At 44.3% G+C, this 26,394-nt stretch overlaps 2 protein-coding genes across 11 annotated transcripts in view; both read left to right on the top strand.

Annotated features, from left to right (window-relative positions):
* The window catches only part of PARG (poly(ADP-ribose) glycohydrolase), a gene marked incomplete at its 5' end in the record, with an annotated part of 147,263 nt that extends 141,096 nt beyond the window's left edge, over positions 1 to 6,167 (top strand). For all 5 annotated transcript variants that reach the window (XM_084904726.1, XM_084904725.1, XM_084904727.1 and 2 more), the window contains 2 exons: positions 3,302 to 3,430; positions 4,125 to 6,167. In XM_084904726.1, coding sequence (XP_084760852.1) covers positions 3,302 to 3,430; positions 4,125 to 4,279 — 284 coding nt within the window. In that variant the 3' untranslated portion in view covers positions 4,280 to 6,167. The remainder of the gene's footprint in view (positions 1 to 3,301; positions 3,431 to 4,124) is intronic.
* A 15,435-nt stretch (positions 6,168 to 21,602) lies between these two features.
* OGDHL (oxoglutarate dehydrogenase L) overlaps positions 21,603 to 26,394 on the top strand; it is a 29,263-nt gene continuing 24,471 nt past the window's right edge. For 2 of the 6 annotated variants that reach the window (XM_084903911.1, XM_084903907.1), the window contains exons 1-3: positions 21,624 to 21,739; positions 23,819 to 23,890; positions 25,255 to 25,459. In XM_084903911.1, the coding sequence (XP_084760037.1) occupies positions 25,256 to 25,459 (204 nt within the window). In that variant the 5' untranslated portion in view covers positions 21,624 to 21,739; positions 23,819 to 23,890; position 25,255. Of the gene's footprint in view, positions 21,740 to 22,007; positions 22,054 to 23,372; positions 23,391 to 23,818; positions 23,891 to 25,254; positions 25,460 to 26,394 lie in introns of those variants that run through there. The other 4 variants (XM_084903912.1, XM_084903908.1, XM_084903909.1 and 1 more) reach the window with 4 other exon arrangements.

Here is a 26,394-nt window from a genome sequence, read left to right as displayed (position 1 = left end):
CCAGTAGAGATGTTGTCTAATTTCTCCACTGTGTAAGTTTTGGATTATTTCCTTTCTTATAGCTAATAAGACACTTTAAGACAAAATTTATAATAGACTTAGCATCCTGTAATGATTTTTGCTGGATCAAATCTTTGCCATGATGGTTGTAAAAAGAGGATTATCTCATTCTAGCGATCTCTCCAACCTACTGATTACTTGTCTTTGGCTTTCTCCTGGGAGCAAGAGCTCTTCTTCCTCTTCTCTGGTTATTTGTTATGGACTAGAGGCCTGGTCCACGAAATTTGTGCATGGGGGGTGCTCAGCCCAACTTGCACCCTCTCCAATCCGGGATCCCTTGGGGTATGTCCAACTGCCAGTTTAGGCCTGATTGGGATAAACTGGCAGTTGGACAACCCTCTTGCAATCTGGGACTGCTGGCTCCTAATCGCTCACCTGCCTACCTGCCTGGTTGCTCCTAACTGCCCCCCCTCCCCTTCCTGATCGCCCCTCATTGCCTCTTTGTGCCAGCCTGATTGCCCCTAACTGACCCCCTGCTGGCCTAGTCATCCTAACTGCCCCCCACTGCTGGCCAGATCGCCCCCAACTGCCCCCTCCCTGCCAGCTTGGTCACTCCTAATGGATCCCCCCCACCAGCCTGGTCACCCTTTACTGCCCCCCCCTGCCAGCCTGGTCGCCCCCAACTGCCCCCCCCTGCTGGCCTGGTCGCCCCATGCAGCCTGCTGTTCAGTCGTTTGGTCGTCCCTCACTAACCTCCCTGCTGGCCTGGTTACAGGCAGCCATCTTGTGAGGGCATGAGGGTCAATTTGCATATTACCTCTTTATTATATAGCCTTATCAGAGTGGTATTTAGCTTCCAGATTTGGCTAGTAGGAGCTTCTTCAAATTGATCCCTGTATCCATGTGACACATTTCCATCACTTTTTCTTCCCACCATTTTTTAAGCATATCCTTTCTGGTATAGCAAAATATTTTGAACTCGTCTTGTATCTGTCCTGTCCCTGGTGTGGAATCAGGCATTTCCCTGAGGAGTCCTGCTCCTTTTAGGGGGAATGGTGTTAGATCCCAAGAACTGGGAAATAGGTATGCTCATTGCTACTGGGATGTCTTCTTGTAGACTTTTTTAGCAAAGGAAGAGATTTCTCTCCCTCTCTCTCTCTCTCTCTCTCTCTCTCATACACACACATACACACACACACACACACACACACACACACACACACACACACACTGGGGATGTCATGAGCACATACAGGTGTCTTCCATTGCAATGTATCGCCTCCCAGAGCTGTTTGTTTTTTCCCATTAGAGGGAACCCCAGCTCCCAACAGTATCAACATTTCCTCAGTTGCTCAATCCTGAAATATATCTAAAATACTTTCAGAATTGCTTTGCCTGTACTACTATGGTAAGCAAACCTAGTAAAAAGAGTGGAGAGTTAGTTTGTAATTCTTTCCTTCATGCCCAATACTGAGGGTATATTAGTCAGATATTGTGTTCATAAGTTACATTAGTTCTTTCATCCTTTCCTTTTTCCTTTCCCTTCAGTGTAGTTATGTTATTCTTTTGAAATAAAATCGGCTCACTTGTTTTCATTTGCTTCCTATTATAGGTTTCTCCTCATTCCCATTCTTTTTGTTTGTTAATCCTCACCAAGGATATTTTTTCCATTGGTTTTTCTAGAGAGAATGGAAGGGAGAGACACAGAGAGAGAAACATTGATGTGAGAGGGGCACATTGATTTGTCGCCTCCCACACACACCCCAGTCAGTCCTGATCCTGGTCCCAAAGGGGGGGGGGGGGGTGTGAAGGGGGAGTATTCCCGGGAGAGTCTCACGCCACCGCTGCTGCTGTAGCTCTGCTTGCCACCCGTGAGCCCAGGGTCTGGCACCCATGGGTGAGCCTGCAACCGAGGTATGACATGCCCTTGACCGGAATAGAACCCAAGACCCTTCACTCCACAGGAGGGTGCTCTAACGACTGAGACAGACTGGCTAGGGCAGGGGTCGGCAACCTTTAAGACATAAAGAGCCACTTGGACCTGTTTTCGAAGGAAAAAAAAAACCTGGGAGCCGCAAAACCATTGCGACATTTAAAACAAATATAACACTGCATATATTGTTTCTTACCTTAATGCTATATACCGGATCGTGCAGAAAAAGGGTTTTTTTCACTTAACAAAAAGAGCCGCAGGTTGCCGACACCTGGGCTGGGGCATCATTCTCATCCTTACTGGGTGTGATTTTTTAAAATTATTTTTATTGATTTCAGAGAGGAAGGAAGAGGGGGAGAGAGTTAGAAACATCAATGAGGAGAGAGAATCGTTGATTGGCTGCCTCCCACACGCTCCCCACTGGGGATTGAGCCCACAACCTGGGCATGTGCCTTTAACTGAAATCGAACCAGGACTCTTCAGTCCACAGGCTGATGCTCTAACCACTGAGCAAAACCAGCTAGGGTCCCATTCTTACTCTTTTAATTTTATTTTTTGAAGTGTATAACATTAATATGCTCTCAAAATTCAAAATCATACTAAAACTGTTTTAGCTTTATTTCCACCTCCTTTTTTTAAAAAAAAGGAAAAAGATATATAACTGGAAAAGGGCATTTATTATACCTGTGTTCAGTTTTGTTGTTATTATTTAAATTTTGTCTGTTGAAATGAAGATTACAAGAAACTTAATTTTTTGAAACATCCTTGAACCTCAGTGATTCGTAACTTTGATTCCTGAAGACAGTGGTTCTGACTGATTCTCCCATCCCTGCATGCAGAGTTTCTGTCCAGTGTTCTCAGTAGCACTCTCTCCACGCTGCGGTGTTTGGGTAGAGGCAGGCAGGCAGGAGGGGTGAGATGCTTGCTGCGGGTTAGTGAGGTACACTGATGTTAATGAGGCAGCCTCCTGGGTACACTGGTCAAGGGGACTCACAGAGACCCCTGTGGTACAAAGACCAGTGGCTGTGTAATGAGACAAATCATCAGGTAAGGAAACACAAGAAGAAATGCCACCTCAGTGCCTTAGCTCTGCAGCCTCCAGTGCACCTTCCTTTGTCTTCCCACAGAGGTGCTTGATGGGAGTGCTGCGGCTTACTGATAGTCTCGGCAGCAGGTCTGAGCAGTCACACAAGTAGATGATTTATGCCCACCCTGTATTTGCCATCTCTAATGTGTATATCGGGTTTATAAATCTTTTAATGCAGGATACCTCTCTGGCACACCAGCTATAATTTAGCTGGTTGAAAGAACTAGCGGTGTCTTCATGGGAAGTGTCATAATATAGCTGTGTTTTCTCTCTTGCCACAGCCTTAATACAGATCCTGGCAGCTGCTGCAGCTGAGCGGGATGTGGTTTATTTCACCTTCGGGGACACGGAGTTGATGAGAGACATTTACAGCATGCACACTTTTCTTACCGAAAGGAAACTGACTGTCGGTGAGTAGGAGATAGCCATGGTACTGCTATCCAGCGGAGTTAGCAGGAGGAGCACGTGCCAAACCTGATGGACCACAGTGACTGAGAAAAAAATGGAATATAATTTTTGAGGAGGGGAGGCAAAGTTTTAGAGAGGCGTCATTGGTAGAATCATGGTTTTCTGGCCAAGTGTCATTCACAGTTTTGAAAAGGTATATCGTCTTATTAAAGTTAGGCTAAGCATTCTGAGCTCTGCTTAGCAGACACGCCAGCTTGCTCACCCGCTGGACAGGACAGGCCTTGCTGCCTGGGGATCCCGTGCAGAGTCAGAGCTGCCGCAGACTCCCAGAGGGAGCGTGGGTGATGGGCGACACGGAGGCAAAGTAGTCGACAGTTGTTCGGGTGGAAAATAATACTGTAATTAATAAATAATAATACGAGAATGAACTCTGTTTCAGGTACCCACAACTGTAAACTTACTTTTGCCCCACCCTGTATATAGCCTGTTGGAATCATGAGCTAATAAATAGTTTCTTTAAGGTATTTTTTAAAATCTTATCTTTATGTCAGGAAAGCCTTGCAGGCACATGAAATTCATACTCTATTTTCAAGTTTAAACATGTTATTTGGATTAAGATAAAACTGAGTGTTGTTTAGTAGTTTCATCCATCTATAAGCCTTAATGTGCAAATCGGTCTTGCCCTTGACTCCCCAGGAGAAGTATATAAGCTGTTGCTCCGCTATTACAATGAGGAATGTAGGAACTGTTCCAGCCCTGGACCGGACATGAAGCTTTACCCATTCATATACCAGGCCGCCGAGCCCTGCGCAGAGAGCACCAGCCAGCCCGGACAGAGGACGGGGGCCTGAGGAGCGGAGGGACCAGCCCCTCCGTCCGCCTCCCCGCAGAAACATCCTGTGTGAATGTCAGGTGTAATGTATGAACCGACTTAAGTAATGTGAGCGTATGCAAGGATGCCATCCACACGCGTATGCAAGGATGCCATCCCTTCTACACATGGGCAGTTTTCCATTTGTACATACAAGTCCCCTCCATCTGGACTTATGTAAACTTAGATATATTTTTTTCACTTTTTCCTATTTCAATCTCCACTCTTGGATTGTTCTTCCTCTTGCCCATCAGATTTCTTGTGAAGTCCCACGGAAGGTTACATTCTTCCCATCAGGTCTCTTGATGCCGGTGTATTATACAGATGGCTCCTGCAGCCACAGACCCAGCAGCTCCAGGGAAGAAGTTGAAGTGCACGAATGTCTACAGCTGGGTCTGCTAAAGCTCTCTCCAGGGGCCGCTCAGCCCAGCTCTTGTTATGATTACATTGTCTGAGGTTTTGAATTTTGAAAACTAAGAGCTGAGCTTTTTTCATTCGTGTTATATAATTCAAATTTCCTAAGTTAAAACAGTTTTGTATTTAAGACAGAATAATTTCCAGAAATACTTGAGACATCACCTTTATCTGTTATAGTTTTTCTGTCCTTTTTTCCCTCATCAATTTTTATTGATAATGGTTTTAGAAACTGACCAAGATGGGGAAAAAGGTAGAACAAGAGAGAATTTCCCCAAATGATGTTTAAAAAAACTAGATTCAAGAGAGTTGAAGGATTTTTTGTTTCTTGGGCTTTTTTTTCTTTTTAAATTAAGATTATTGTTTGTTCCTTGGTGCTTAAGGCATCGTCATACAACCAAAGTTTACGAACTGGGAACTTAAGTGCTGATTTGTTCATATTGAAGTTGCTCTGGTATTCAAGGTTATATAGTTAATAAATTTTCATTAACAATCATTTGTCAGAAACTCCCATATTATCTATATTTATATGTAATATAAATATATCTTCTTTAAGTGTGTCTCTGTGCAACCACATAAAGTCTAAATAAAATTGGAGTTGTGGAAAATGATTCCGTTTAAGCTTTATCAAGGCCTCTGTTTCAAATCTTATTTACAGTTTTGTCCCTCTAAAACTGGCAACAAATTAATAATGTCTTTTGACGGTTTCAAGTTAAAACCAATACTAATTCTGTGTTAATGGAGAGTAGAATTTAATCACAAAGCATTCGTTTCTGTTTCTAAAATCATTGTAAACCATACTGTAGAAGTTCTAGTTTATCGTCAACGTCAGGAAAAGCTATTGGAGGTCAAATCCTAATAATAAGGAGTTTTGGTAGATGGTCCAAACTCCTGGTGTGAACATTGGCAGGGAAAAATGGTGTTTGGCCAATGTCTGTAACTTTTTATTTGCATAGATTGAGAGGTTAATGGATTTGGAACCTAAAGGTAGCCACTTACTATTAACCAAGTTCTTTGCCATAGTAACTAAGATTTTTATTCATCTCCCTAGATCTGAAGTGTCAGACTGTATTTCTGTTGATACTAAAGTTTCCTCTTTCCTCTCTAATCTATCCTGTGCTTTGGTAAACATTCATAATTATATTTTATTTCTTTATTCTAGCTCCAGATTTTTTCCCTCTTACCCAGCCCCAAAACTAAGTAAACAGTTCTTTAAAACACTGTGAAAAGTATAGGATGATTTATGTGGGAGCTAAGCCATTATATCCAGTTAAGAAGTCCTCCCATAGATTATAAAACCTTAATTTTATGTACTATTTTTAAAAATTACTGCAAATTAGAATATGATATTCCATCAATTTTATAAGTATTTGGATTTCCGATGCCACAATATGAAGAAAAAGTTCAATTTCGAATTAATGAAATAAATATGGTATCTGTGGAATAAATGTATATTCTGAAATATTATGCTTCCTACATATTCATCAGCAGATTAGGGTATATTTTAGCCTATTACCAATTCTATAGAGAATATATTTCTTCCTAAATATTGAGTTTTTATGCCTAAGTTTTTAGGTTATTCTCACAAACCTTAATAGAAATTATGACATTCTGACATGATGGTCTCCACCTGCTCACCACCAAGGACCCTTTTTATTGTTTTGTTCTCAAAGTCTCCATATTTTGAAATACTTTGATATCAAGTAAAATTCATTTGTTAAGCTAATAGTTTTCATTTTTAATCAATTAAATGTGCAGTGTTCAGACTAAGACAATATAATTCCAGCTAAAACAGAAGAAACCTTCATATACAACTCACCCATCTTCAACAATTATCAATTCGTAGCAAATCTCACTTGCATTCTATCCCTACTAAATTATTTGAAATTTATCTCAAACTTTATATTTTATCTGTAAATGAATGTCTCTAAAAGATATTACAAAAAAATTAAGTCTTACCACAGTTTCATCACACACACACACTCTAAACATTAAATTTCTTTTTCTTATTCTTCCTGCTAAATACAGCTAAAAATCCTGAACATGATATGTAAAACAAACGTAAGACTATGAAAGGTGGGTGGGAGAGGAAGAGGCAGACTGGCTAGGGGTTTGGGGAGCCAAGGAACAATCCAATGTCAAGTTTCCTGATTTTCCTTATTTCCTCACTTATCCTATACTGATTACTGGAGAAAATGGCAACCCAGATATTTTGAGTGCAAATAAAGATCCCAGAAAATCCTGCTCTCCCTAGCCAGAGGACCAGGAAAGGGGCAGCTTAGCAAGACAGAAAACTTTTATTTAATAACTGCTAACATCATACTTAATGTTCAGAAACTAGATACTTTATTGCTACGATCAGGAACAGTGCAAGGATGTCCCCTCTCACCACTCCTGTGCCACATAATGGAAGCTCTAATTAATGCAACATACAGTGGAAGGTATTTAAGTTGGGAAAAAAGAAATGAAACTGATTTTGTCCCCAGTGACATGATTATGTAGAAAATCCTAAAGAAATGACAAGAAGCCCTCCTGTAACTAACAAACTTATAAGATTCAGGATATAAGGTTAATATAAAAAGAATTGAGGAGAGCCACAATAGTAGCATAGGTAAACACCTGTACTCGCCACCTCCCACAACCACGGGAAAATTACAACTAAAATACAGACCCACCATCACTCAGAACCACCTAAAAGCTGGCTGAATGGAATTCCTACAATTAGAGAAGTAAAGAAGAAAGCACACTGAGACGTAGGAGGGGCAGAGGCACAGAACCAGCTGTTCCAACACCCACATTTACCTTTTTTTAGGCAGGTGGGATAGCGTCTCTGTGGAGGCCTCCCCATGAGGAGCAAGGGGTCCCAGCCACACACCAGACCCTCAGTTCAGACTCCCAGAACTGGGAAAAGAAGTCTCCAGTGGACAGGATCTGACCATACCAGTTTACAACTCTACACATCGACAAGCGACACACTCAAGGGGCAGACTCAGTGAGCACCAAAGCCCCATGGAAGCAATTCCTGCCCCATGGGAGTGTCTCCTGCACAGCAGCTCTCCTGTAGTCGCAGCTGGTCCTCATAGCCAATGGACTGGAGGTCAAATCCTCACAATGACACCGACAGCAATCAAGTCTCAACTACAAGACTGCACACAGCCCACAAAGGGGTACATCTAGAGTGCCAGCTCAGGTGACGGGGAGGCTAAGTCTCCGGGCCCTATAGGATACTTACTACATGAAAGCCACTCTACCAACTCAGGGGAACATAGCAGCTCCACTCAATACAGAGAAACAAACAGGGAAGCAGCCAAAATACAGAGACAAAGAAATATGTCACAAGTGGGAGAAAGCAAGCTACTGGATACAGAGTTCAAAACCACGATTACAAAGTTACTCAAGAATCTTCATGAGACCTTGAAGGGACTTAGTGAGACTTTCAAGGCTCTTAGTGAGAAGCAGAAAGTCAGGGAAAGGATCAGTCAGAAATTAATAATATACGGGGATTCAACAGTAGAGTATTCTGAGGATCAAATCAATAATTTGGAATATGGCCGAGACCGGTTTGGCTCAGTGGATAGAGCATCGGCCTGTGGACTGAGAGGTCCCGGGTTCGATTCTGGTCAAGGGCATGTACCTTGGTTGTGGGCCCACCCCCTGTGGGGGTGTGCAAGAGGCAGCTAATCAATGATTCTCTCTCATCGATGTTTCTGACTCTCTATCCCTCTCTCTTCCTCTTTGTGAAAAATCAATAAAATACATTTTTAAAAAATAATAATAAAAATAAATAAATAAATAAATAAATAAATAATTTGGAATATGAGAAAGCAAAAAATACCCAATCAAAAGAGCAAAAAGATAAAAGAATCTAAAAATATGAGGATTAAGGAGCTTCAAGGACAACTTCAAGCTTACCAACATTCACATTATGGGGTGCCAAAAGGAGAAAAGAGAGAGCAAGATACTGAAAACCTATTTGAAGAAGTAATGACAAAAACTTCCCCTATCTGGTGGAAGTAATAGATTTACAAGTCCAGGAAGTACGGAGAGTCCCAAACAAGAGGAATCCAAAGAGGTCCACACCAAGACACATCATAATTAAAATTCCAAATCTTAAAGATACAGAGAGAACCTTATAAGCAGCATGAGAAAAACAGTTTCTTACAAGGGAATGCCCATATGACTGTCAGCTGATTTCTCGACAGAAACTATGCAGGGTTGGGAAGAGATTAAACAAAGATCTTATATGCCTATATGCATTACCTGTGGACACAGACAATAGTGTGGTGAAGGCCTGAGGGAGGAAATGAGGGTTGGGGGAAGAGGAGAAGCAGGACATCTGTAATACTTTCAAAAATAAAGATTTTTTTAAAAAAAAGAATCTGTTGCATTTCATTATACCAGCAACAAACAATAGGAATGTGAAATTGAAAACAGTGCCATTTACATTAGCATCCCTAAAATAAAATACTTAAGATATAAGTCTCCAAAATATGTGCAATATCTGTCTGAGGAAAGCTGCACAACTCTAATGAAAACAAATCAAATACAATCTAAATGAATGAGAGAGGTTCCATGATCACATAAATGAAGATTCCATATTGTTAAAATGGCACAAGTTCATCCATACATTCAGTACAAACCTAATCAAAATCCCAGGAAGTTATTTTTGGATGTAGACAAACTAGTTCTTAACTTTATATGCAAAGTCAAAAGACCCAGAATAGCCAAAATCATACTGAACAATAGCAATACCAGCAGACTGGCAAGACCTGACTTCAGGTCTCACTATAATGTACAGTAATCAAGATTATGTGTCATTAGCAAGAGAATAGATGAATAGTTAATGTGACAGAGGAGACAGCCCTGAGATAGGACCACATAAATAGTCAACTGATATTTGACAAAGGAGCAAAGGTAATTCAATGGAGAAATATAGTCTTTTCAACAAATGTTCAAACGACATCCACATGCAAAAAAAAAAAAAAAAAAAAAAAAATCTAAATACTGACCTTTCACAGAATTAACTAAAACATTAACTAATGTAAAATACAAAACTATAAAATTTCTTGAAGATAACAAACCAAAACCTAGGTGACTCTGGCTTGGTGATGCGTTTTTAGATACAACACCAAAAACACCATTTAAAAATATGTCTCTTTTCCGTGTCCAGCGTGGCTACAGAGTGGTTCAGTTTCTGAGGAGGGGCAGCTGGGGATTGAGAAAATGAAAGAAAGAGACAGACACAAAGATGGAAGGAAAAAGCAGGGGCCTGGTGGGACAGCTGTCCTCTGATGGAGAGAGTGACACAGCTCCAATACAGCAAGTTTATTTTATCCACAGCAAAAGACCAGCAAGTTTTACTAAAGCCCAAGTCGAGGGAGATTGTGTGCATTCTTGTGGCTTCTTTGTAATCGTTGCTTCTGGGTGGGCCTGGATTATCATCTTTGTTCCTGGTGCTTGGCTGGATTTAGACACTGAAACCCACCCCCTGGCACCTGAGCTGAAGGTCAGGCTAACAACACACCTGCCTCTAGCAAGGTATGTTTCCGAGGCATGGCTTTGCCAGGCACCACTTTTATTATTATAGATTGGAGTAGCTGTAATACTAAGTGATCTCTAACGTAAACCCCGGGTTTCGGGTGGTTATAGTGTGTCCATGTCAGTTTTGCAGTTATAACAAATGTCCCTATCTGGTGCAGGATGTTGCTAGAGGGGGAGGCCGTGCATATATGGGGACTGGGGATATATGGGAAATCTCTGTACCTTTTGTTAAATTTTGTTGTAAACCTAACTGTACACCAAAAAGGTTGCAGGTTTGATTCCTGATCAGAGCATATACCAAGGTTGTGGGTTCTGATTCCCATTTAGGGTGCCAAAGGGAAACAACTGATCAAAGTCTCTCTCTCTCTCTCTCTCTCTCTCTCTCTCTCTCTCTCTCTCTCTCTCTCCCCACACACCTTCCCTCTTTTCCTTTCTCTCCAAAAAATAAAAATAAATAAAAATGTATCCTCGAGTGAGGATTTAAAGTAATAAATTAAAATAAAACATAAATTAAAAAAGGAAAGATGCCTAATGTTATATATATCATTAAGAAATTGGAAATTAAAACAACAGTGAAATTTATGGTGTCAGATGGGTACTAAATTTATTGGGTGATCACTTCGTAAGTTATATAAATGTCTAATCACTATGTTGAACACCTGAAACATATATATTGTATATAAAATATAATTGAGGCCGAAACCGGTTTGGCTCAGTGGATAGAGCGTCAGCCTGCCGACTGAAAGGTCCCAGGTTCGATTCCAGTCAGGGGCATGTACCTTAGTTGTGGGCACATCCCCAGTGCAGGGTGTGCAAGATACAGCTGGTTGATGATTCTCTCTCATCTATGTTTCTAACTCTCTATTCCTCTCTCTTCCTCTCTGTAAAAAAAAAAAAAAAAAAAAAAAAAAAAAAAAAAAAAAAAAAAAAAAAAAAAAAATCAATAAAATGTATATTTTTAAAAATAAAAATAAAATATAATATAATTGAATTTTTTAATTAAAAATAAATTTGAAAATAAACAACAATGAGACACTGCTACACATGTATTCAAATGGCTAGAATTCGCATTGATAATGTCAAATGCTGGTGAGGATGTGAATATAAAGCCCTCTCATTAATTGCTGGTAAGAATGAAAATGGCACAGCCACTTTGGAAGACAGGTTAGCAGTTTTTTACAAAGGTAGACATAGTCTTGTCATATGGTCCAGTAAATGCATTCCTATGTATTTTCCCACATGATTTGAAAACGTATGTCCAGAGAAAGCTCTGCACATGAATGGGATAGCAGCTTCCTCCATTATTGCCCAGACTGGAAGCAACCAAGATGTCCTTCAATAGGCAAGTGGGCAAACTGTAGTATATCCATATAGGAATATTCTTCAGTGACAAAAACAAATTAAGTATTAAATCACAAAAACATATGGAATACCCTTAAATGCACATTCCTCCATATTATATGATTCCATTATATATGGTTGTAGAGATAGTAGAAAGATCAGTTGTTGCCAAGAATCTAGAGTGGGGAGAGGTGAGAAGTTGGAGAATGGGATTGTTAGGGTATTTAAACTATAACTTTATGATAATGTGATGGTGAATATATGATATTATGCATTTGTCAAACTGTACAACACAGAGACTAATGTAAATATAGATTTTAATAATAATGTATCAGTATTGGCTTTAATTAATAATAATATATCAGTTACAAATATGCCACACTAATGCAAGATGTCACGAATAGTGGAAACTCTAGGGAACAGGGAAATAACTGTGTACTATCTGCTTAGATAAAACTAAAACTTTAGAAAGATAGTAAGTGATTTCATAAGCGATGGACAAATGTTATAGTAATATATAAGTAAATATAATTTTAAAAAACATTGTTGGTATAACAAGAATATCATTAATGCCTAATCTGTGAGGTTAAAACAAGAACTGAAGTATTGGATAGCAAAATCATGGAATTTTGGAGGGGAGTGATAAAAAATTATATGTATGAGACATTGTTAAATATAAATGTTTACTATGGATGTTAAAAATTGTATGAGCAATCATTCAAAGAATGAAAATATATAAATATGTATAATCTAAATAATTGATGGTCCTAAATAACCAATGGATCAAAGAAGGAATCAAATGGAAAATCAGAAAATACTTTGTGGTAAAAATCAAGGCACAATATACCAAAACGTAGGTGGTGCTAAAGCAGTACTTAAAGATGGAGTTATATCTCTAAATGCCTACAATAAGGAAAAAGATCTTAAATCAATTGATAGATCCTCCCTTTCTCCAATTGATGGACAGATGAAAACTCCACCTGCAGCCGGACATTCCTGAGCACTGAGCCACCAATCAGCACCTGGACCTCTGAGTGGCTGTGCAGTGCACTTTAGGACTGGGACAATGGGGCAGTTGTCAATAAAAATCTAGCCCGGACTTGAATCACAGCTCTGCCCATCCCATGGGAGGCCTGCATGGCAGTCTTGCAAACTCAAAAGACCTAAAGCACCACCACCTTTACTGAGCACTGGGTTCCTAATTTGCAGTTGGGGCTGATGACAGCTGTCCTGTAGGGCTCCAGAATGAATCAGAGGTGAGCACTGTAGAGCACCCATCATTGTGCCAGCAGCTAGCAGTGCTAGTGCTAGAAGCTTCCACTTCTATACATTGCAGCATGATTTTTACTTCTCACACACTTTATTCTCCTCCTAACAGTCCCAATGGCCCAGGACTTTTGCTACAATAACTCACTTTCACATGCCAGAATTTATCTCTAAAGGCAGGAGCTGCCTGAATTGTCGACGCTAGATCTGACATACTGTCTTATTCCACACTCGTAGGACCACTTAAGAAATCAATAATCAGTATACTAGGAGAGTAAAACAAATGCCTCCTGCACATTTAAAAGCCCCATGTTTTTCTCTGGCTCATCACTGAGATAATCTAGCCCACGGGATGATGAAGGAAGGCCTGGGCCTGCTTCAGGATCACAATCACATCCAGAGGCAAGATTCTGGGCCACCATTCAACATCTGATTGATCTGGCGAATTGACCAACCATCCTAATCAGAACACCGAACTTTTGAGTCCCAAGTTGGAACTAAATTTCAGCTAAAGTGAGGCAAGAATTCTCTATTTCTTTGGCCTTCCATGAAGTTGTTTAAAAGATTAAACAGTTGCTACTTTGCCTCTAAGGAAAATTAATTTCCCAGTCCCTTGGTACTGTGCTTGTTTAATATTATTTAGAGGAATCAATAACTTCCTCGCCTTTATTGCTTTCAGAAAAAAAATGTTCTTAGGTGGAAATGTTCTTTTCTGTTTCCTTTCAAATTTTCAGACATTCTGCACCATCTGTGAGAAACCTGGAGGGCAATGGTCTGTCCTGGTGTCTCCCCCGCACATTGAAAGGAAACTAATGAGAAGGTGGCTGGCGGGGTGGGACTGGGGGACTCGGGCAGGATGCGCCCTGGAGCCAACCTCTGGCAGTTCCTCCTGGGTGTCAGTGGAGTGAGTGGGGTTCCTCTGGCAGGTGGGGTCCCTCGGCCTAGCCTGCGGGGATTGGGCCGAAACTGGCTCTGACATCCCCGGAGGAGTCCCAGGGTGTGAGAGGGCACTCTGCAAAGTTGCTGTAGTACAGGGTGTGGAACGCAAATGCAAGTGTGCAGTAACCAGATTCAGGGCCGACAGTGCCCCAGCAACATCACCCACAGCCGAAGGTGGAATTGTGTGGTCCTGGGAATAATCAGGCTCCCTCCTCTCTGGTTTCAGGGTACGCCACCTGAGAACCACCGCTGCAAGTCACTGCAGCTCAGCAGCTCCTGCCTTGAGCATCTGCCCCCTGGTGGTCAGTGTGCATCATAGTGACTGGTTGGATGGTCAGAGGGACACTTAGCATATTGGCCTTTTATATATATAGATGGTCTTTATGTTGAGGTACTTACCTTCTATTCCTATTTTATTTAGTGTTTTAATCATAAATGGATGTTGTATCTTATCAAATGTTTTTTCTGCATCTATTGATAAGATCATATGATTTTTATCCTTCCTTTTGTCAATGTGGTGTATTACATTGATTGGTTTGTGTATGTTGATCATCCTTGTTGACTAACCCCTGGCTAGACTCACAAAGGAAGAAAGTGGGAAAAGCCATATAAATAAAATCAGAAATGAGAAAGAAGTCACCACAGATGTCACAGATATACAAAGGACCATACTAGAATGTTGTGAAAGACTATATGCCACCAAATTCAATAACCTAGATGAAATGGATATGGCCCTAGACTAAATCATGAAAAATTGGAAAATCTAATAGATCAATCAGCAGTGAAGAAATTGAAACAACCATAAAAAACTCTTAAAATGCCCTAGCTTGTTTGGCTCAGTGGATAGAGCATTAACCTGCAGACTAAAGAGTTCCAGGATCGATTTCAATCAAGGGCATATGCCCGGATTGTGGGCTGAATCCCCAGTTGGGGGCGTGCAGGAGGTAGCCAACCAATGGTTCTCATCATTGATGTTTTTTCATCTCTTCCTCGCCCTTCCTCTCTCTGAAATCAATAATAAAGATATATTTAACAACAACAAAAAAAAAATAATAAAGTTGAACATTCCTATCAAATTAAAACAAAACTCCCAAAAAACAGAAATCCAGGACCAGATGGCTTCACCAGTGAATTCTACAAAACATTTAAAGAAGAGTTAAAACCCATCCTTCTCAAACTCTTTTTTAAAAATGAAGAAGAGGCAATACTTCCTAACACATTCTATGAGGCCTAATATCCTGACACCAAAACCTGGCAAAGATAACACACACAAAAAGAAAACTACTGACCAATACCTCTGACAAATCCAGATGCAAAAATCCTAAGCAAATCGAATATACTAATACATCGAAAATAATAACACCTCACGATTAAGTGAGGTTCATTCCAGGGTCACTATACTTATAGGCAAACAAGGCTGTTGGTTGCCCGTTAACCCAGAAGAAGTTGATACAAACCTTCCTAAGAAGACCTGTCACACCCAGGCAAGACCTCATGTTCCAGCACCTCCCGTCTCCCCTCCCCGGGCACTGGGTAGAAAAATAATTTCATCCTGGAAAGAGGAAAAGGAAAGATATTTTCAAAGATTGGAATTCTTGAACATATAGTCAACTTTTCTGAAGGTAAAGGACTGAAGGATTCTTGATGTTCCCGAGAGCAGTGCTTCTCACATTTAATGTCATATCACTTGGGATGCTGTTTAAATACATTCTGAGTCAGTAGGTATGGATGAGGCCTGCTAACAAGCCCAGGCAGTGCCCATGCTTCTGGTTTAGGGACCCGACCAGAGAAGTGAGAACGGCCATGAGGATGGAGCCCGGTTCCTAAGGGATGAACTTGTGCTTCTGGTTCTCTGAGCTCACAACATAGGCCTGTTCCCTGCAGTCTCCTCAGAGGTCAGCAGAGGCCCTCTTCCAGACTGTGACTCAGTGTGAATAACGACAAATGTCCCTTCCCTGTGGGGCTGACCACTGAGAACAGATTGCAAACTTTTTTTTTCTTTTTGATGGAGTTTAGGTAATGAGACAATGTCTCTATCTGATGTTTCAATAGCTCTGTTTTTTCATCAAAATAAATCTGAACCAACCAAAAATGGCATCGGCTACTCCCCAAGGCTGCCATCTTTAGCCCACATGCTCCATGTAATATAGGAGACGATCCCACTGTTATTAACTAACCTCGGTCGACACTTCCTCCTTGCTTCCACTGACAGTTAATTAGATGTTGAAGTTTGATGTATTTTCCCCACTTTAAATGTGTTTCTTGGTGTTTGGGGCTTACAGTTTTTTAGTATATGTTTTTTAATTTTTCCCCACCACTTATCCCCCCTATACACTCCTCTAGCTCCACCCACAGCCTTCTCCCCAAAACTACCACATTGTTGTCTTTATCCATGAGTTCTTCCTCTCTCTTTCTCTCTTTTTCTTTTTTTATAGTTTCGAAGGCACTGTACTTATAATTGCCTAAATATTTTTCAGAAAAAAAGATTAATAAGTCAGAAAGCCACTTTTCTTAACTTTGGTAATAATGCAAAGGACAAGTAAACCAAGTGGCGTTTGCATTAAAAATGTGCAGAGTCACTGGAATCTCAGGGTCAGGGGGTAAGCTGCACCGGGAAGGCCAGGATGGAGTGAGCTGTTCAAAGCTGCAATGTTCAAAGTGCTGAGGGAGAGGTTGTTACATAACGGGAAATGCTTTTGAGATATTTTGAAGTGAAAGGAACTCTGCTAGTTGTGCAAACAATAGAGTAGTGTCCCCACCTCTCCCCCCCTTCACTGGGGATACTGTCCAAGATCCCCAGTAAATTCCTGAAACCATGGATAGTACCAGTCTCTAAAGATACTACTTGGAATCCCAAAACACCAATCAGAAAGGAATATGCACCCCTATGTTCCTAGCAGTGCTATTTAGAATAGCTAAGATCTGAAAATAGCCTGAGTACCCTTCAGCAGATGAGTGGATAAAAAAGCTGCAGTACATTTACACCATGGAATACTATGCAGCTAAAAAACAAACAACAACAACAAAAAAAAACAAGAAGGATCTTTTACCCTTTGAGACAGCATGGAGGAATCTAGAGAGTACTATGCTAAGCAAAATAAGCCAGTCAGAGAAAGACAAGTATCACATGATCTCACTTATATGTGGATATGTCCTCTCTCCAGTTGCCAGGAAAAGCTTTCTAAAAAGCAAATTTGATCATACACTTCAGCGATTAAAATGTTGCTGATGTCCCATGCTTACTGAATAAAGTTCAAACTTGACATGGCATACAAAACTGGGTCCCACCTGGCCTAAGTTACCAGTCCTTTTGAAACTGGACAACAATGGGCCCAGGCTGCCTGGCACTACTGAGCCAATTAGGCAGAGACAGGGTTGAATCTGTGAAAGAAAAGAGCCACATGCTGACCTGACAAGCTCAGGGAAGGCCTGCATGGCAGTCTTGCAAACCCAGAGACCTAAGATAACCACAAAAGATGGTTTGAAAATTAAATATCTCATAGGTTATAGTTGGTAGTCATGTCCCAGATATTGTCCCAGACAAAGGTCAACTTTGATCTTTTTACTGAGCCTATTTGCCTTTTTGCCTCTAAGATAACATTATCTATGAGATGTCTGGGTAACTTTTAACTTCCCTTTTTCCGGAGCCCCTGGGGAACAACCAAATGTGGTGGGCGCCAGGACAGATGCCTCAAATTCCTTCGTTATCATGTTAATTGTTCCTGCACTCATCTGAGTACACGTCCATCATTTTATTTTTTATCCAATCCCAGGGGTTTCCCACCGCTTTGCTTTCTCCCGCCTCCTTACTCCATCACCAATGAATTTCATGTAACCCACCTATGTCCCTCCTTTGATTTCAGTGTATAAATAGAGAAATGTAACCCGCCATTCTTTGGAGCATTATCTCAATCCGTTGAGGTTCTGCTTCCCGGCGAATGTCGACAGTAAGGCTCAAATAAACTCTTTAAAAAATTCTTTATAGGTTTCAATGTTGTTGTTTTTTTGTTAACAAATCATATATGAGTGTTTGCTCTCCAATACTGCCGCCAGTATGAGCAGTAGGTCATCCACAAAAATCTTCTCTGCCCCCGACCATAAGCCAGCTGCTTATATAGGTAGGACAAAGATTACATGGGGAAGTGAAGTACAAGTATGGGGAAGCAGGCTATGTAGGCAGCAGTGGTACTCCATTGTTTGGACAACAAGGTTGTTAATCTTTCCTTGGTAACAGGCAGATTTTTGTTTTGTTTTAAAATTATCCTTAGTTTTGTTGAAAGTATTACAGACATCCCTTTTCTCCCCCATTTAACCTCTCCTAGCCAGTCCTCCCAATTTCCCTGCCACCCCGTCCCCTCTCCACTGGCTCCAGAGTTTTTTCTCTTTTGATGAACACTTGGATTGTTTCCAGTTCAACCAACAAATAAAGCTTTAATAAACATCCTTACATATTTCTCTGTTGTAGTGTACCCCGAGTCTCACAAAGGATACCTCAATCAAGAAGTCAAATTATAGTCATTTATTAAAGGCCGGTGGCTTACAAGGGGGCAATCAGCACTTCAAATCTCGCAGCCCTGAAATGCTCGCCACATCTGGCTTATATCACAGAGGTATCAATTACATCTTTGGCAGAGTATCACAAAGGTACCGATTACATCTTTGGGTTTGGAATGAGGAACCTGGTTTGCACCAAGCAGTTACAGAAGCAAAATTGGGCAAGTTAGTCATTTATAAAGATTAAGTATAGTTTTGGGTCTATGGTCACTGAATCAACAGAAACACATTATCTGTAGCTACTGAGGCAATTCAGGGTAATTATGCTGTCCTGGTTCCCAGGTACAGAAGAATGTGCATAGATAACCAGTAAGATCACAATCAATGGGATATTCAAACCACTATCCATGGAGTATTCAATCGATTGGGATAGCATACATAAGTTCAGAAAATCAAAATATATTGTTTCGGCAAGCAGATAAGTACAGAAGCCAAACAGCAGAGTTAAAGTTAAAACTGCAGTTTCTACCTGAGATGATTGCTACCATACTTCACCCCCTCCAGTTCTCAGTTCTAGGGGAGGCATTCCCCACGGTGGATTGCTGGGGGGTATTTTCATTAATATTGTCAGATTACATTCACAAACATGGAAGCACATTTCAATCTCCACATTCAAAAAATTATTATTTATTGTTGAAAGTATGACAATGAGGAGGACCTGGTCTTGCAAGGCGTGTCAGGCCATAAAAACTGTGAACACTGCACTGCCCTGGGAGGGCAGGAAAGAAGGGTCGTTAGTTATCCCTGGCTCCAGGGCAGATCATCAGTTATGGCCTGAGGACCCCCAACACCTGGGGGCCTTCCTGTAAGCCCACAAAAGGGGGCGGACCCCTATCTGCAAGACAAAGACCCCAGAAGGTTATAAAAAGTGAAGCCCTCTGCTTGTTTCTTCACCCTGATTTGGAAATTATTCCCGGAGTCCATAGTGTTAATAAACATGGTTAACAGAACATAATTGATATTTTCCATAACCACAGCTGGTCCCCAATATACTATTTTTGCCCCTAACACCTTGTCCACGTTCAGGCAATTTCCATTCCCCTAGCCCTTCATACAGCTCTGCCTTCGCCTATGGTGCTTTTCTGCTGGAGGTTTTCAGTGCAGTGTGTGGATTTTTCCTCCCGGACATTCACTCCTGTTTCTTGTGGTACCAGCATCCATGAACCGTCTACCTTGTTTCTGAATCCATGTGTTTCAGACGGGTGGCTCCAGGCCCCTTTCCCCCCAATTCAGGCCAAGCCAGATAACTCAGCTTCTTTTTTCTCTTTTTTTTTTAATTTTGAACATCTTAAGAGCTTTGAAGACATAGTCCATTTCTGGCTCAGCCCTGCTTTCCAAGAGTAATTCTTCAGTTTTCCACCGGTACTGTAAGTTGTGCTACAGACACCCTTCCTATGAACAGCCACGTAATTTTCTTGTGCTTTTAATGAAATAACTCCCAACGAACCCCATCTTTCTGCACCAGACAAACTTTTATTTATGCTTGTTTTCCAGGATCCAAGTTAAATGTTCATTTACTCATTCAATTATTCATTGAACAAATATTTAATGAAAATATCTATGAGTTGGGCACTATGAGAAGTGCTGGGGATATAATTATATTGTAAATTAAATAAATATGGTTTTTGGGGAGAGACTTTAGGTGCAGAGGACAGAGTTAATCATATCCCTCCATCCATGGCATCCTAACAGTATTGGTATAGGATGCCATAGATGGAGGGTAATCAATTAATTACCTCTACCTCCCCCAACTTCCCCCCTCCCCATAGGCAACCATATTAATGTATTTGATATATATTTGAATGTTTCATTGTGAAATGTATATTGTAGTTATGTGCTTTTAATTAACACAAAGAGTATTACATTGCATATTTCTTTTGGTTTCCTAATCTTCTTCATTCAGCATGGTTGTATGCCTGGAGTATTTGAGATGAGATAAAGGGCCTTAGAAGCAAATGTAACAATTTTGGCATTTACTGTGTGTGAAATGAGAAGTCATTTGAGGGTTTTGAATGGAGGGGAAACATGATTTGAATCCGTGTTTTACAAGGGAAAGTCTGCCTGCTGTGCTGAGATTAAAATTCAGGGTGCAAGTGTGGAAGCATGGAGGCTGGTTAAGGGCTGTTGCAATACTCCATGGAGGGTTGATGGTGGTTTGAATCACAGATGTATATGTTCCTACATGAGGAACTCCTGTAAATATTATTATTATTTTTTAATCCTCCCCCAGGATATTTTTTCATTGATTTTTTTTTTTTTTTTTAGAAAGTGGAAGAGAGGAAGGAGGGGGTGGGGAGAGAGAGAAAGAGAGGAACATGGATGTGAGAAAGATACATTGTTTGGTTGCCTCCCACACATGCCCTGACCCCAGCCAGGGATTGAACCTGCAATTGAGATACGTGTCCTTGACTTGGAACTGAACCATTACCCTTGGGTCTGCTGGCAGACGCTCTAACCACTGAGAAAACCTGGCTAGAGCAGGAAATCCTGTATATAAACAAACAAAAAAACGAGAGAAATAACAGAAGAAAACCCCCACATTAAAAAGAAAATGAGATGCAAACTATTGATAATCAGATAAATGTGTAGTAAAACAATAACATGACATCGCACCTGTTATTCTGGCAAATATTAGAAAGCTGGGCACTGACAACTGTTAGCTAAGCTATGAACACCCATTTATGGAAATGTAGAATCGAGCAGCAATTTGACATAGATTAGTCAAGTCCTGTATGCACATACCTGTGACCTAGCAGTTTAGCTCCTGGTTATATGTTCCAGAGAAATTCCCGCACATGTTCATGGGGAATGTGTAGAGAGATATTTATCGTAGCATTGTTAGTAGCAACAGGGAAGTGAAGGCAGCCTATGTTTCCATACCTGGGCCAATAAATGGGAAAAATGTGCATTAGGCTTTGTGAAATCCCACTTTATGTACAGTGTCCCTATGACAGTGGGGCTTTTAATAGCATTGTGTGTACGGAAACTGTTCTCCTGTACACACACACACACACACACACACACACACACACACACGGCTGCTTATCTTCGTACACACTTCTTGGTGTTTGGACAAGGACACGGGGGTTCCGGGACTCCGCAGACCCGCAGCCCTATGGGATCGCCCTGCTCCGTGGTTTGCAGGATCTTCTCTCCCCGGGGCCGTGCGGCCTCGGCCGGGCGGTCAGCACCGAGGACAGCGCCGGGGCAGGGGCGGGGCGTGGTGTCCATGGAGACGTCACCACGCGCCGGAGTCTCCGGGCGCGCTCGCGGCGGCCGGCGCCGCGTCACGTGACGCAGGTAAGGGTCCAGCTGCGCACCTCCGGCGCTCACTCTGCACCTGCGGCTCCGGACGGCCGCTCCGCCGCGCCGAACCCGCCGGCCGGTGAGCGCCGCGGCCCTCCCTCTGGGTCCTTTCGCCCCTTCTCCGCTGTCTGGGGGGTGGCCCCTCTGCTCCCCGTCCCCGGGTCCTGGGGAACTGCTGCCCGCAGCCTGACGGGCCCCGCAGTGGGACCAGGGAAGGGGAATGAGCGTGACCTTGGCTTCGCCCTTGGCTGCCGGCGGCCTCCCTGGGACGCCCCGCCCTCTGCGCAGGTCCGACCCTGAGAGTGCATTGTGCGCGCAGGAGTGACGCACGAATGGTGGGGTTTCAGGCATCAGCTGGGTTTCTCCAGCTCAAAGACTACAGACTGTCCGGTGGTGGGTGCAGGGCCTGCTGCTCTTAGTCCCTTCAAGGGGCCGGAACCGCAGGAGCCACATCAAAATGGGGAGGGGCCCGGAGTCAGCTTCATATCACAGGATCTCGTGGGAGCAGAGGCCTTACATACGGTGTTAACCACTGTGTCTGTTCACACATGGGGAAACTGAGGCTTTGAGAGAGGCAAGACTGGCCTGACGTCACAGCCTTCCTGGGAAGTGATTCATCCACCCTCAGGGAGATGGGGGAGGAAGGGGATGGGTGTACTAGAGGTCCCAGGGTGCAATGGGCATTAATTAACCAGGCCCCACGGGCCCCACTGGCACCCCTCCACTCCGCTTGGACTGCCCTGCGGCTCCTCCCCACGCTGGCCTTGGAACTGGCCCATCTATTTTTGTACTTTGCCCATGGCTGGGCTGTAGCCCCGGCCCTTCTTCTCTGCCAAGTAAATAAGCAGACCCTGCCTATCCACCCTGGAGTCTGCCGCCCGGCCTCCTTTTGGGCTCAGCAAATTAGTGTTGGGGTTTATTCCTGAGAAAAGCCCACTCAGTTCTCAGAATGTGAGGATGGGCTCTGCTGCCCAGCGTCTTGGGGTCCCTGTTAACCGGTTTCTACCACGGGCGATTGCAGAGAGTCCTCACCTGGGCCGTGCGGACAGGGCTGTGTGGGTTAGTGGTTGAGGAAGTCTGCAGTGTGGTGGTTCTGGGGCTGGGAGTGGGGAGGGTACTGACCTGCCTAGGGAAGAGACCCGGTACCCCCCTCCTCCCCCAGGAGCTGCCCAGAGCAACCCGCCCAGAGTGCACCGGGAGCTGGGCTGGGTGGGGGTGTGCAGGGAGCTGACTGCTCCTGCTTTCACCTGTGCAGGTAGGACCTGGCAGGACTGGCAGGGGGCTCTGGCTCCAGGTACTGAGGTTGGCTTTGCCCCATCCTCCAGGGCTCCTGGGTCCTCAAGCCCTGCTGGGATGGGCAGGGTGGCTGGCCGAATGCCCTCCTGCCAGGCGGGTGAAGGCCACAGCAGTGTCCAGTGGCTGGCCCAGACAGCTCATTGTTTGTAAAACACAGTGTTCCTGCGCCGAGCCGGCTGGGTACAGCCAGGCTTTGTCACTGTTCCCTGGAGCCGTCCCATTGCCCTGTGCTGGCAGAGTGCCTCGCTGCAGCCTGCGGGAAATGCACTGTCCGCACAAAGTCAGGGCTTATATCTTGACTCCACAGTGAGGAGGGTGCAGGCTCTGGAACCACATAGAACCCTATCACTCACAGGCTTAGCCTCTCTGTGCCTCAGTTTCCCTGTTTATAAAAGGGGCTAATCCTAGTGCCCACTTTATGAGATTGTTGAGGGGTAAATGGGCAGAGTGCCTGCTCCAGAATCGATGCTTATTGTGCGCTCTTATTTCCATGATGGATGGTCCTGCTTTTGGAAGGCAGAGCTTTGTGGGTTGTTTAGATTCTTCTGATATCCTAGGCCAGTGGCTCTCTGGGCCAGGGCAGCTCTGCCATATGCTCAGGCCTCAGGGGCGGTCAGAAGTGGTTGGGAGCCTGGGCCTTGAGCCTGCTCTGCACTTGAAGAGGCGCTGCTCCAGGGAGAGCCAGCCCTAGGTGGCCTTCGCTGTAAGGGTGGCATCCTTGGCTGGTGGGCTGGGCATCTGGCCCGAGCTTCAGGGGCTGAGCATGTGGGAAGGAAGTTTGGGGCACTTGGTGCTCAGTTCCAGCTGGTCTCACCTTCCTGCACTGGGATATATTTTTGCTTTTTAATTTTCTTCTGTTTAGACTTACTACTGGTTGCCTGAGAAGCCACTTTCCCTTGCCTGAGGAGATCATCTCCCCTCCTCTTCGGCTCACGTGAGTTTGGAGGGAGAGGTGGAGGAAGCAGGCTGGGCGGCTGTACCCGTCCTGCCCTGGGCCTCACTCTTTGTAGAAAGCCCAGCCAGATGGTTCTGGCGACTTGGTGAGCGGATGGAGCAGGAGAGCCCACCAGGCCAAAGGCCTATTGGCTCAGGGCCAGGCCCAGGAGCTAGTTATGCCCAGAAGGCGCTTTTTCTGGGCCTGAGTTGTACAGTGGGAACCAGGCCCCTCCTGCTTACATTGTCCCTGGTGGGGTGGCTCTAGTGCTGGGCCCCCGCTCACAGGTTGGGGTGCTCTGGGCAGAAGAGCATTAGCAGTGTTCAGGGGGAGCTGTTCTATGAGCAGGCAGTGCTGGGCTGGGGGGCAGGTGCCTCAGTGGGCCCTGTCCACCCTCGGCTTGCTTTGGTAGGGACCCCTGGGGCTCTTAGAACTTGGAGGGTGGGAGAAGCCCCCGCTGCTACCCAGGGATTTCCCTGGGAAGGGCAGTGACAGAGAGGGGTGAGATGAGCTCCAGGTACTCGTTCCTCTCCATCCGGGCGGGCTTCTGGCCAAGTACCCCTGAGCCGTTAGATGTTTTGAGTGACATTGGTGGTGAGTATAAACTCTGGGAAAGATACAAGAACCAGAGAGTGGCTCCAGCTAAGATGGGCGTGGGGCCTGCTGGTCTACCCACCACTGGTCTCATGCTCTTTCCTTCTCTGAGCCTCAGTCCTCCCTGCTGAGAAGTGGGGGCAGTTCAGGCCCATGTCATTGGCCTTCTGGCCTGGTGTGCTGAGTCAGCACTGCAGTTAGTGGAAGTCACGGTGACTTTTGGTTATAATGGCCGGAGATCCAGACATGCCATGGGCCTCCAGGTACAGTGCAGTACAGCCAGACCCCTTTTTTCTGGCTTTTTACTGACCAGACATAGCACCCTGTCCCTGATAGACTCCCCTGCTTAAGTACCAGGGTGGTCAGCCTAGTGGCCTACTCCTTATTGGGGGTTCTGCATGCACGTGCCTTATCCTTTTCATGGGCTGCAGCACCTGGTCTGGGTGCTCCCTGAGGCAGGGCCTGGATTGTACTTGCCTTTGCACCAGGCTGGAGGGAGGCCGGGAGGGAGCACAGGTTGGGGTGGGAGGGCACAGGGGGACGGGGGCTCGAGGATGCCGAAAGCTGTTGGTGGACTTATTGTGCTGGGATCTCCCACTGGGCAGTGAACCCGGGAGGGCCGGCAGTGTCCTCCTTCTCTACATCATCACAGCTGGCCCCAGGCCCCCTTGCCTAGTGGGACCAACCAATGCCAGACAGCAGAAGAGTAGCTGCCAGAGCCCCTTTGTCCTGGCCTGTGGCTTATCCTCTCCCTCGTCGCCTGTGTCCAGAATGAGTCAGCTGAGGCTGCTGATGTCCCGGCTGGGGCTGCAGGCCGCGAGGCTTCTGGCCCCACACGACGTCCGGGTGTCCGGCTGGCGCAGCAGGTCGTCTGGGCCACAGGCTGCCGTCCCGGGCAGCAGAGGTGGAGGAGGCTCCAGCTACATGGAGGAGATGTACTTCGCCTGGTTGGAAAACCCCCAGAGTGTCCACAAGGTCGGCACCCACCCTGCCCGCCGTGTGGGAGGGCAGCTCGGGGGCTGAAGGGGAGTGGGGAGAAGCAGCTGTGTGATCTTGGGCAGGTTTCTTCTTCTTCGGGTCCTTCGCCATCCTGAGTGTGAAAGAGCCTGGACACGTCTCTTCCTTCCTGCTGGGGAGCCACTAGTGGGGGGTGGGCTGGCCTGCACGTCCTGATAGTGCCCTGCTCAGCCACACCCAGCTCCAGACCTGCCCCTGCCCCTTCGTCAGGCTGGGCTGTCTGCTCAGGGCCCCTTGTTATGTCCTGTAGTTAGGCGTACACGTGTTAGTTACGTATTGAGCTGACAAAATAAATACCTGTTGATGGTAAAAAAAATAAAAATTCGGATGACAGGTGAACGTGAAAAGTGAAGCTCCTCTTCCTTCACTTCACTCAGACTCATGGTCCGCAAACAAGGAGTCTGACCCTGGACAGTAAGGCCCCCTCCCAGCCCACCCATCTGCTCAGCGCCCCCTCGTCAGTTTCCATTTATTCTTAGCTTCTTCAGTTTTCTTGCAGAGGATTTCTTCAGGTAAACTTACTGCAACATAGTTTTAGATTTCCTCTTTACCCAAAGTTACATGGAACAGGCACTGCTTGCTCCAGGCTCTTTTCACTTAGCACACATCTCCAAGCTCCCTCATGTCATTGCATCAGGAGCCTCACTCTTCTTTTTCCCGGCTGCGAACTATCCCACTGTATGGCTGTGCCATCCCACCCCACTGACTGACATCTGGCTCTTCTCCTTTCTCTGTCTCTGGTTGTGAACAGTGCTGCAGCCCATAACCTTGAACATTCCTCCTCTTGCACGTGCGCAGCTATCTGCTGAAGTTCCTCAAAGTAGAATTGTTGGGTCAAAGATTACTGACGGGTTTTGACAAATTGCTTCCAATAGGGCTTCTCACACTGTAGG

This window comes from Pipistrellus hanaki (assembly GCF_964339955.1).
Source record: "Pipistrellus hanaki genome assembly, chromosome: 14".
Lineage (NCBI taxonomy): Eukaryota > Metazoa > Chordata > Mammalia > Chiroptera > Vespertilionidae > Pipistrellus > Pipistrellus hanaki.
This window is presented reverse-complemented; position numbering and strand designations above follow the sequence as displayed.